Source organism: Ranitomeya imitator, chromosome 2 (genome assembly GCF_032444005.1).
Source record: "Ranitomeya imitator isolate aRanImi1 chromosome 2, aRanImi1.pri, whole genome shotgun sequence".
NCBI lineage: Eukaryota > Metazoa > Chordata > Amphibia > Anura > Dendrobatidae > Ranitomeya > Ranitomeya imitator.
Genome location: NC_091283.1, coordinates 654660569 through 654673606, shown reverse-complemented (window position 1 = coordinate 654673606; position 13038 = coordinate 654660569). Strand labels below are relative to the sequence as shown.

Sequence of the window (13038 nt, the reverse complement as noted above, 5' to 3'; positions counted from 1 at the left end):
TAAATGGTTCTTTTACATTCGTATTGTGTGGGTTTGTGTAAAGGGTACTATTTATTATAAAAAGTAGAGAGAAAAAAGTAGAAGGAAAAAGGAAAAATTTAGAAGAAAAAAGAAATTAAGAATAAGATCTAACAAAAATAAGTTTGTATAAAAGAAATTACAAAAGACAGAAACATATAATAAGTAAATACCCTGCAGTAAATAAATAACAGCAATATTGCATTAAAATAATATAGGGTGCTTAGTTAACATAATTTTGATAAAAAAAAAAAAAAAAGGCAAAAGCCATCCCACTATGTCACGGTGACCATAATTGGGACTGTCCTAACTCTAATATTAAAAGCCTTACCGTTTGTTAAGTGACAATCATGTGCATAAGGACTGAGCTCAACTACTGGACCCACAGATATGGGAGACCACATCAATAAAATGTCCAGCTCGAAGAAAAGGCCGGCCAAATAGATGCACTGTGCACACATCCTTACTCTTCAAACAGAGATTCAACAGCCTCAGAGGTAAGTCTTATAAGCATTAGATGACACCTGGAGGTGACATAATTTGCAAAAGTGCTCTCTGCTTTGGGTTTTTACATAGTCCAGAACTCCTTTGTGTTTTTTATTATATATACTATATGGTGGACTTATCTTCTATTGTCTAACACCAGTAGTCTTAAAAGAAGAACAAGGGCAGCACGGGAGCTCATTGGTCAGCAGTGTATGGTGGCTCAGTGGTTAGCACTGGGGTCCTGGACTCAATCTCACCAAGAATAACATCTGCAAGGGGTTTGTATGTTCTCCCCATTTTTGCGTGGGTTTCCTCCAAACTCCAAACACATGCTGATAGGGAATTTAGACTGTGAGCTCCAGTGGGGACAGTGAGGACAACGTCTGTAAAGTGATGTAGCGTTATTGGCGCTATTTAAATGAGTAAAATGCATAAGACAAAATGTGCTTAAATAACCTTTTATATGAAATATAAAATGATTTACATGAATTTAAAATAAAAGCAAAACATACTTTCTTCTTTCTCCCAATGCAAACAAGTGGCTGGATTTCGACGTGACCTCCTTTATTCTGTGGTGAGAAGGCAATTTGCTATCACAAGTAGAAGGATTGTGTATACAATACCTATGATTTACAAGTGGAATCCCTTTCATTAGGAAGCTGAGCAGAGATATTGTCCCAGATATCGGCGAATATTCAATGTCTAGAAAACTTTATACTACAACAATGTCTAGAATATAGGTGGCGATGTCCTCAGATGTATACAATGTAGGGATTCACCCGCTATGTTTTGCATTAGGTAGCGCTCACACTGGCTATACACTTTGGGTCATCAATATTATATGTCTGGACAACACCTTTAAAGGGATTGCTCCCATCTGCAATATTTATGACAAATTTTCAAATGTGAGTGTACAGCATTAAGCAGGCCTCTTTGAGTAGGACCGAAACCAGAAAACACCTTTGATTAATTATAACGTAATATTAAAGGTAAATCCAAGAAAATAAAGCAAACGTTGCTTGTTTACTAGTTGTATATGTACTCCCATGAGTCTAAACAGTATAATGGCACATTGATCCATTAGTAATCCTTAAGTGCTGGAGCAATACAGGTCATTCATGCAGCCGTGTAATTTCAAGCAGGTGTCCACCAAGTCATCTCAGATGGCGTATGAATTCCACAAGCTGAAAGGACATAGAAAGAGAGAAAATATTGACTGTGACATTAAGAGAATAGAATATTATTACACACATTGGCCATTATATTAATTGCAGTTTAGACAATGAAAGAAGGGATGCCGTGTTGAGCTATGTGGTGGAATAGTGCTGAAGAAGAAGAGACTTCCAACTGAGCTGGAAACAAAGACACTGAAGCACTTATGGTTTAGGGATCCACAACTAGAGAGTCTTGGGGCTTTTGTTTACCAGCTTCTGGGCAATTCTAGTTCCCAGCATGTCTTGATATATTCCACCTTGTAAGGTCAACAATTGACTACGAAGACATGTGGACCAGAAGCAATAAGGCCTCTTTCACAATTCAGTGTCTTCCTTACGTGTGGTGACAGTTTTTACACGTACCGGAGACACTGACACATGTAGACCCATTCAAATGAATGGGTCTGTGCACATACCTGTTTTTTCACAGACCGTGTGTCCGACTGACACACATGTAGACACGTCCATTTTTGTGCAGCTGCACGAATCACACGAACCCATTCAAGTCAATGGGTCTGTGCATTTTCCCACGGTCTTGAGGTCACCGCAGTTCAGCCTGGCCTTGATGATGTCACCGCTGGTAAATGATGGCTGCGCTCTCAGCAGCTCATTCACCAGTGGTTTTCAGCCAGGACGGTCGCATCTTGGCACCGTCCAGGTTGAAAACTATTTGGCTCCCAGACATGGATTACAGCGTGGGACACAAAGACGGACTGGTATGGTATATTGAATCCTATAATCAACCAAGAGCATAATGCCCCATAAATATTCATGACATCAACAATTTAATATGAAAACGTATAAATTTTATTCACATAAATGCAAAAACAAAAGGTAAAGCAATCCAATACCAGTGATGAGGAAAAGGTGAATGACTAAAAAAGACACACATTACAAGTGTAAGGATGCTATCAGGAACAGCATATAAAGTAAATGTATCATTAAATACAGCTGGACATCATGCGAACATTAATAGGGGAGGGGAGGGAAGAGTAGTGGTCCTAGGTTAAATAGCCGATGACCCATGAGCATTGCTATATCATATCTCTTTTACATCCACCCATATTGCAAGATGCTCGTAAAGTGCAGATATAGCTAAATAACATGCTGCATGTTAGGCTTACCCATGTGCGTGGTCTCGTGCTGGAGGTGTAAAACAGATAGCCCCGACGCGCGTTTCGCGTTCTGAGCATCCTCGGGGGGGCTGTGTGGATACTAATGGAAGGGGGTTTTTATATGTCCGTACTACATTCACAACTAATTGCCAACCGAATCAAGCGGTGAATGGGGGAGGGTCCTCTTGTCAGTGCCACGCTCCTTCCGCCCATCACAGCGACGCACAGAAAGGGATAAACGCTCCCGTGACGTCAGATAGTCTGGGCGTCGCTGTTTGTAGATGCCTTTGGGGGCGCCGTCTGCTCGGGAGTCCATCGCGCATGCGCACCACTGCGGCGGCCATTTTGGACCAGGGAAAGTGTACTGGAAACTAGAACACACAGGTAGCGAATGTTCCAGATATTACCCCCTTCATGACCCAGCCTATTTTGACCTTAATGACCTGGCCGTTTTTTGCAATTCCGACCAGTGTCCCTTTATGAGGTAATAACTCAGGAACGCTTCAACGAATCATAGCGGTTCTGAGATTGTTTTTTCGTGACATATTGGGCTTCATGTTAGTGGTAAATTTAGGTCGATCATTTTTGTGTTTATTTGTGAAAAAAATGGAAATTTGGCTAAAATTTTGAAAATTTCGCAATTTTCAAATTTTGAATTTTTATTCTGTTAAACGAAAGCTCCCAGGCTCGAGTTCATAAGAGGAGCCCTCTGCTGGTTGTCCTCATATGAACTCGAGCCTGGGAGCTTTCTAGGAAAGTTCCCACGATCTAGGAACAACCAGCAGAGGGCGCCTCACCGCAAATGCAGGTAAATATAGGTCATTGACCTACTTTACCTTCATTCCCCGGGGTTTTGCAGCCACGAACAACGTTGCATTAGCAAAGCTCGTGGCTGCAAAATATTTTAACCCCTTCAGATGGATTTACATCGTTGGACATTACAGATCTTCGGAAGGTATGGATATTGTTGGTTTATTATTTTGACTTTGTTACAGATCGAGGGTCTTCAGTGAGTGGATTGAGCGTAGAATAAATTATTACAACAACATTTGTGATTTTTTTCATTAAAATAATTTTTAATAATGTGTGTATGTTTTTTTTAACCCTTTACTACTATTGGATTAATAATGGATAGGTGTCATAATTGACGCCTCTGCAGTATTAATTTGGCTTAATGTCACCTTACAATAGCAAGGTGGCATAAACCCTTCATTACCCCATATCCCACCGCTACACGGGAATGGGAAGAGAGTGGCCAAGTGCCAGAATAGGCGCATCTTCCAGATGTGCCTTTTCTGGGGTGGCTGGGGGCAGGTGTTTTTAGCCAGGGGGGGGCAATAACCGTGGACCCTCTCCAGGCTATTAATATCTGCCCTCAGTCACTGGCTTTACTACTCTGGCGGAGAAAATTGCGCGGGAGCCCACGCCAATTTTTTCCGCCATTTAACCCTTTAATTTAGTAGATAGAATGGCCAAATTTTGCATATACACACTACTAACATTAGTAGTGTGGAATATGTAAAAAAAAAAAGGTGATATGACATGGCTTACTGTATGTAAACCATGTCTCATATCATGTCGGGTTTAGGAAGGAGATAGCAAAAGCCGGTAATTGAATTACCGGTTTTAAAGCTATCTAGCGCTGTATGAAATAATAATATATATACATATATGTGTCTCACTGACATATATATATATACCTATTCTATGTGTACACATTTATTCTACCTATTCTATTGTAAGCTGTCAGTGTGATTTTACTGTACACCGCACTGAATTACCGGCTTTTCTCTCTAACACCGCTGCGTATTTCTCGCAAGTCACACTGCTGGTCCGTGTGTAATCCGTATTTTTCTGGCTTCCATAATAATAATAATAATAATTTTTATTTATATAGCGCCAACATATTCCGCAGCGCTTTACAAATTATAGACGGGAATTGTACAGACAATAGACATTACAGCATAACAGAAATATAGTTCAATACAGATACCAGGAGGAGTGAGGGCCCTGCTCGCAAGCTTACAAACTATGAGGAAAAGGGGAGACACGAGAGGTGGATGATAACAATTGCTTTAGTTATTCGGACCAGCCATAGTGTAAGGCTCAGGTGTTCATGTAAAGCTGCATGAACCAGTTATCTGCCTAAGTATGTAGCAGCACAGACACAGAGGGCTAATACTGCATAAAGTGTATGAGAACATGATGCGAGGAACCTTTTTTTTTTTTTTTTTAAATAGGCCACACAGGGATCGTTAGGTTAATGCATTGAGGCGGTAGGCCAGTCTGAACAAATGAGTTTTTAGGGTACGCTTAAAACTGTGGGGATTGGGGATTAATCGTATTAACCTAGGTAGTGAATTCCAAAGAATCGGCGCAGCACATGTAAAGTCTTGGAGACGGGAGTGGGAGGTTCTGATTATTGAGGATGCTAACCTGAGGTCATTAGCGGAGCGGAGGGCACGGGTAGGGTGGTAGACTGATACCAGGGAGGAGATGTAGGGTGGTGCTGAGCCATGGAGTGCTTTGTGGATAAGGGTAGTAGTTTTGTACTGGATTCTGGAGTGGATGGGTAACCAGTGTAATGACTGGCACAAGGTAGAGGCATCGGTGTAACGGTTGGTGAGGAATATGATCCTGGCTGCAGCATTCAGGACAGATTGGAGCGGGGAGAGTTTTGCAAGAGGGAGGCCGATTAGTAGAGAGTTACAATAGTCCAGACGAGAATGAATAAGTGAAACAGTAAGAGTTTTTGCAGAGTCGAAAGTAAGAAAAGGGCGAATTCTAGAAATGTTTTTGAGATGCAGGTAAGAAGAGCGAGCCAATGATCGGATGTAGGGGGTGAATGAAAGGTCAGAATCAAGGATGACCCCAAGGCAGCGGGCATGTTGCTTTGGAGTAATGGTGGAACCGCACACGGAGATGGCAATGTCAGGCAAAGGTAGGTTAGTAGAGGGAGAGAACACGAGGAGTTCAGTTTTTGACAGGTTTAGTTTCAGATAGAGGGAGGACATGATGTTAGAGACAGCGGTAAGACAATCACTGGTGTTTTCTAAAAAGGTCGGTGTGATATCAGGAGAAGAAGTGTATAATTGGGTGTCATCAGCATAGAGATGGTACTGGAAACCAAATCTACTGATTGTTTGTCCAATAGGGGCAGTATACAACGAGAAGAGGAGGGGGCCTAGGACTGATCCTTGAGGAACCCCAACAGTAAGGGGAAGGTGAGAGGAGGAGGAACCAGCAAAACATACAGTGAAAGATCGGTCAGAGAGATAGGAGGAGAACCAGGAGAGAACGGTGTCCTTGAGGCCGATGGAGCGGAGCATAGTGAGGAGGAGCTGATGATCCACAGTATCGAATGCTGCAGAGAGATCCAAGAGAATTAGCATGGAGTAGTGACCATTAGATTTAGCTGTTAGTAGGTCATTAGAGACTTTAGTGAGGGCAGTTTCAGTAGAGTGTAAAGAGAGGAAGCCAGATTGAAGAGGGTCAAGAAGAGAATTATCTGAGAGATAGCGGGTAAGACGGGAGTGGACCAGGCGTTCCATAGACTTTCATTGGCGTTTTTTTTGCGCAATACGGTGACAAACGCAGCATGCTGCGATTTTCTACGGCCGTAGAAAGCCGTATAATACGGATCAGTAAAATACGGCAGATAGGAGCAGGGGCATAGAGAATAATTGTGCCGTTTGTTTGGTGAGTTTTACGGACGTAGTTTCTGCGTTCTTACATCCGTAAAACTCGCAAGTGTGACGGCGGCCTAAGGGTATGTGCACACGATGCGGAAAACGCTGCGGATCCACAGCGTTTCCGCCGCTGCGGGTCCGCAGCAGTTTCCCATGAGTTTACAAAAAACGCTGCGAACATGCTGCGGAAAAAACTGCGTGGAAACGCAGCGGTTTACATTCCACACATTTCACTTCTTTCTGCGGATTCTGCAGCGGTTTTACAACTGCTCCAATAGAAAACCGCAGTGAAATCCGCAGAAAAACCGCGGTAAATCCGCAGCGGTTTTGCACTGCGTATTTATAAAAACCGCTGCGGAAAAATCCGCAGAGGACCAGAATACGTGTGCACATCCGTAACCCTAGTCCTAACCCTAACCCTAGTTCTAACTGTAGTGGGGAAAAAAAAAATTCTTTATTTTATTATTGTCCCTACCTATGGGGGTGATAAAGGGGGGGGAGGGGGCATTTACTTTTTTTTTTATTTTGATCACTGTGAGGTTTTATCACAGTGATCAAAATGTATATGGAAAGAATCTGCCGGCCGGCAGATTCGGCGGGCGCACTGCACATGCGCCCGCCATTTTGGAAGATGGCGGCGCCCAGGGAGAAGACGGACGGACACCGGGAGGCCCGGTAAGTATAAGGGGGGGGAGATCAGGGCACGGGAGGGCGTCGGAGCATGGGGGGGTGGCATCGGAGCACGGGGGGTGCGGGCAGGATGACGGGGGAGCGGAACACAGGACGGAGGGGAGCGGAACATAGATCGGAGGGCTGGGGGGGGCGATCGGTGGGGTGGGGGGGGTTTCACATCAGTGTTTCCAGCCATGGCCGATGTTATTGCAGCATCGGCCATGGCTGGATTGTAATATTTCACCTGTTTTTTTAGGTGAAATATTACAAATCGCTCTGATTGGCAGTTTCACTTTCAACAGCCAATCAGAGCGATTGTAGCCACGGGGGGGGGGTGAAGCCCCCCTGGGCTAAAGTACCACTCCCCCTGTCCCTGCAGATCAGGTGAAATTGGAGTTAACCCTTTCACCCGATCTGCAGGGACGCGATCTTTCCATGACGCCACATAGGCGTCATGGGTCGGATTGGCACCGACTTTCATGACGCCTATGTGGCGTCAAAGGTCGGGAAGGGGTTACAGAGGTATAATTATATACACTGCTCCTCAGGGACATGCCAAGCGTGTGTTTTTGCTCTCACAACACCACACTACTAAAGATTGAGAGGATACAAACAAATAGTGTCTAAATAAAGTTCAGGTTTTTTTATGTCACAGCGGTGATGTCAAGATCTCTGTGATGACACTGATATAAAGTTCGATGTCGCATCCTCTTTTACTAATTATGCAGTCCCCAAACGCCCATGGAGCAGATATATCAGTACACAATACTGTGGGTATGAGTTCATCAGAGAAGGATAAGTGTGCATTAAAACCACTAAAAGAAAAACAGACAAAATTTAATAAAACATAAACCACTTAAAAACTGAGAAGCAGAGGAAGAGATGGTTAATATAAACCACACCTATAAAAATGGAACAAAGGACAATTTCTCGTTAAGGCCATTGTCCCCAATGATACGATCCACCGGCATTCAATTTGTGCCAGTGTCCGTTTGAGGTCCCCACCCCTAATACCAGAGTGGACCCGGTCAATTCCCCGTACTTTAAGTACATCTGGATTGCAGTCATGATGCAACTTGAAATGTCTCGGAATGGTCTTAAGTTCTGAGACATTAATGGCATCCCTCGCAGCCACAATGTCTCTGACATGTTCCCGGACCCTGACACGAAGTTCACGTGAGGTAAGGCCCACGTAAATCAAATCACAAGAACATGTAGCATAATATACTACATAAGCAGAACTGCATGAAATGTAACTCGTGATCCGATATTCCCTACCCCCACCTGCCGCCGAAAAAGTGGTGGCCCGTTGAATAATCCTACACGCTTTACAAGAGCCTCATAGAAAGCAACCCCAACCTCTGTGGTCCTGATCCAAAAATTCTGGACGGGGCTGAGACATAATGGCTCCTTACCAGTTGATCTTTAAGACTCCTTCCCCTTCTAGCCGTAAGGAGGGGTCGGTCGGGCAGAATCTTATTTAAGATCGGTTCTGTTTTTAACACCGACCAGTGTCTCTGCAGAACCTCCCTAATGTCGTCCCATTTGTTATTAAATGTAGAGAAACCTGAGTGGCTGATCTCTTATAGCGGGAACAGACAAGGGAGGCCTGCAGAGCAACTGATCTCTGGGGGCCCTCCTGGCACGAAGATAACCCTTTTTAATGACTCTCCTACTGTACCCCCGGTCCTGGAAGCAACTGGAAAGGTCCCGAGCCTGACACTCGAAGACCCCATCCGTGGAACAAATCCTTTTCATTCTTAGAAACTGGCCTACCGGTATGGCACGTATTGTAGACCTAGTATGTGCTGAAGTGGAATGTAGTAGGGCATTGACCGACGTCTCTTTCCGGAACACGTCAGTCTGTATCCCCCCATCCTTACATCTACAGATCTTAATATCCAAGAAGTCAATATCACCATAGCTACCCTATGTGTAATACGAATATTGCGACAATTCTGATTCAGTCCATGGATGAAGTCCAAGAGGGCAGGCTCAGGACCCTGCCAAATCAAAAACACGTCATCAATGTAACGATACCAGCACTGCACATGGGAAGTGGCGCATGCGCCCTCCCCAAAAATGTCCCTCTCCCACAACCCGAGAAAGAGATTAGCGTACGAGGGCGCACACGCCGCGCCCATGGCAGTGCCGCGGTTCTGTTGATCCTTAAACGTGAAAAAATTGTCAAAACAAAATGAAGTAGCTCCAAGACCACGGTACAGATCGGATAACCAAGGTTACTCATGCCCAGGAAGAACTCAGCGGCCTCTAACCCATCATCATGTTTAATGCTAGTGTACAGAGATTCAATGTCGACCGTTGCAAATACCATGTCTGGCTCTAACGTCAGGCCATCAAGTTTCCTCAGGACGTCCGTGGTGTTTCTGACATAGGAGAGGAGCGACTCAACCAAAGGATGCAAGTAATGTTCAATAAATTTACAAACTGGGTCGCATAGTCCTCCTATGCCAGAGACAATCGGACGCCCCGGGGGCTCCACTGGATCCTTATGGAATGGTGTATTGTTGTTTTTTTATTTTAGTTTTATTACAGGAGATCAAGGGAGTCAGGGAATTAGGCGTTGCAATACGTATGGTTTAATTTAGAATATTAAAGGAGTCTCTGTAATTGTTTCAAGTAAAGGATTTTATTCTGGCTGTGTCTTTATTTAACATATAACTATAGGATTAGTAATGGAGAGGTGTCTTATAGACATGTCCGTAACACACACATATATCTATGTATATTGCACTGAAAGATAGAAGAAAAGCCGGTAATTCATCTGCTAGCTTCTGTAAAATCACTGCAGAAGCCGACAGGATAGAGATGGATTACATATAGTGATGAGTGAATATACTCGTTACTCGAGATTTCCCGAGCACGCTCGGGTGTCCTCCGAGTATTTCTTAGTGCTCGGAGATTTAGTTTTCCTCACCTCAGCTGAATGATTTACATCTGTTAGCCAGCATGATTACATGTGGGGATTCCCTAGAAACCAGGCAACCCCCACATGTACTAATGCTGGCTAACAGATGTAAATCATTCAGCTGCGGCGAAGAAAACTAAATCTCCCAGCACTAAAAAATACTCGGAGGACACCTGCTGGCCGGGCGCGACCAATTAGAGAAGCGTGATTCAAATCCCGCGTGAATTCGCGGCCGGACTGCGTCTGTCACTGATTGTTCACGCCGACCAGCCACGACCAATTAGTGAAGCAAGGGCCAGCTCCAGGTTTTTTGAGGGCCCCAGGCGAAAGAGTCTGACAGCCCACGTAGCATATAACAAAACCATGTAGTATATAGCACAGCCACGAAGTATATAGCACAGCCAATGCAGTATACAGCACAGCCTATGCAGTATATAACAGCCCACGTAGTATATAGCACAGCCCATACAGTATATAGCACAGCCTATGCAGTATATAGCACAGCCCACGTAGTATACAGCACAGCCACGTAGTATATAGCACAGCCCATGTATATAGCAAAGCCACGTAGTATATAGCACAGCCCATGCAGTATATTGCACAGCCTACGCTGTATATAGCACAGCCACGTAGTATATAGCTCAACCCACATAGTATATAGCACAGCCCATGCAGTATATAGCACAGCCTACGCAGTATATAACAGCCCACGTAGTATACAGCACAGCACAAGTAGTATATAGCACAGCCCACGTATATAGCACAGCCCACGCAGTATATAGCACAGCCTAGACAGTATATAACACAGCCCACATAATATATAGCACAGCCACGTATATTGCACAGACACATAGTATACAGGACAGCCCACGTAGTATATAGCACAGTCCATGCAGTATATAAGACAGCCCACGCAGTATATAACACAGCCCATAGTATATAACACAGCCCACGTAGTATATCGCACAGCCCATGCAGTATATAGTACAGCCTACGCAGTATATAACACAGCCCACGCAGTATATAGCACAGCCCACGTAGTATAGAGCACAGCACACGTAGTATATAGCACAGCCCATGCAGTATATAACACAGGCCACGTAGTATATAACAAAGCCACGTAATATATTGCACAGCCACGTAGTATATAGCACAGACTACGTAGTATATAGCACAACCCATGCAGTATATAACACAGGCCACGCAGTATATAACACAGCCCACGTAGCATATAACACAGCCCACGCAGTATATAACACAGGCCACGCAGTATATAACACAGCCCACGTAGTACATAACACAGCCCACGTAGTATATAACACAGCCCACATAGTATATAGCAATGTGGGCACCGTATCCCTGTGAAAAAAAGATTTAAAATAAAAATGTGTTATATACTCACCTTCCAGCGGCCCCCGGATCCAGCCCAGGCCTTTAGCGATGCTCCTCACGATGCTCCGTTCCCAGTAATGTCTTGCGGCAATAACCCGTGATGATGTAGCGGTCTCGGGCCGCCGGACGACCACTCACCAAAGCGTGGTTCAAATGGCTGATTGGTCGCACCCAGCCGGCCACGACCAATCAGCAACGTGGGAGACGCTCCGTTCACAGTAATGCCTTGCGGCAATAACCCGTGATGATGTATCGGTCTCGCGAGACCACTACGTGATCTGGGGTCATTGCCGCAATGCATTCTTGGGACCGGAGCGTCGCGAGGAGCGGGAAAGGCTGGCGCGGATGCCGGAAGGTGAGAATATAATGGGTTTTTTAAGTTTCATTATTTTTAACATTATATCTTTTTACTATTGATACTGCATAGGCAGCACCCATAGTGAAAAGTGAAGCGGTGTTTAAATCCCGCCCCAATATCGCTGATTGGTCGCTGCCGGCCAGGCGCGACCAATCAGCGAAGCGGGATTTCCGTTACAGACAGACGGAAGTTACAAACAGACGGAAGTGTACTTTAGACAATTATATATATAGATGTGTGTGTGTTACTGACGTATATATATATATATATAGATATATATCTATATATATATATATATATATATATTCTATGTGTATATTTCTATTCTATCTATTCTATTATAACCTGCCACTCTGATTATACTGTACGCGGCAGATCATTTGCCGGCTTTTAATATATATATATATATATATATATATATATATATATATATATACAGTACAGACCGAAAGTTTGGACACACATTTTCATTTAAGGATTTTTCTGTATTTTCATGACTATGAAAATTGTACATGCACACTAAAGGCATCAGAACTATAAATTAACACATGTGGAATTATATACTTAACAAAAAAGTGTGAAACAACTGAAATTATGTCTTATATTCTAGGTTCTTCAAAGTAGCTTTGCTTTGATGACTGCTTTGCACACGCTTGGTATTCTCTTGATGAGCTTCAAGAGGTAGTCACCGGGAATGGTTTTCACTTCACAGGTGTGCCCTGTCAGGTTTAATAAGTGGGATTTCTTGCCTTATAAATGGGATTGGGACCATTAGTTGTGTTGTGCAGAAGTCTGGTGGATACACAGCTGATAGTCCTACTGAATAGACTGTTAGAATTTGTAATATGGCTGTTGTGAGTTCTGTTTTTGGGCTCCCTCTGGTGGTTACTGATGGTACTGGGTGACTTGTGTTCTCTGCGGTCTCTGGTGTCCACCTGTTCCATCAGGTTATGGGAGTTTCCTATTTAACCTGGCTTTTTTGTCATTTCCTCGCCGGCTATCAATGTAATCAGCGTGTCTTTTTACCTCTGCTCCCTGCGTCTGTTATCTTCAGGACAAGCTAAGTTTTGATTTTCCTGTTCCACGTTTTGCTTTATTTTTGTCTTAGTCCAGCTTGCAGATATGTGATTCCTTGCTGCTGGTTGCTCTAGTGGGCTGAAATTAC

The 13038-nt window shown here is 43.9% G+C and overlaps 1 protein-coding gene across 1 annotated transcript in view; it reads right to left on the bottom strand.

Annotated features, from left to right (window-relative positions):
* Positions 1-946: 946 nt before the first annotated feature.
* Positions 947-13038, bottom strand: part of POLD4 (DNA polymerase delta 4, accessory subunit) — a 30875-nt gene continuing 18783 nt past the window's right edge. Inside the window, exon 4 of the mRNA XM_069752921.1 lies at positions 947-1688. Within this exon, the coding sequence (XP_069609022.1) occupies positions 1664-1688 (25 nt within the window). The 3' untranslated portion in view covers positions 947-1663. The remainder of the gene's footprint in view (positions 1689-13038) is intronic.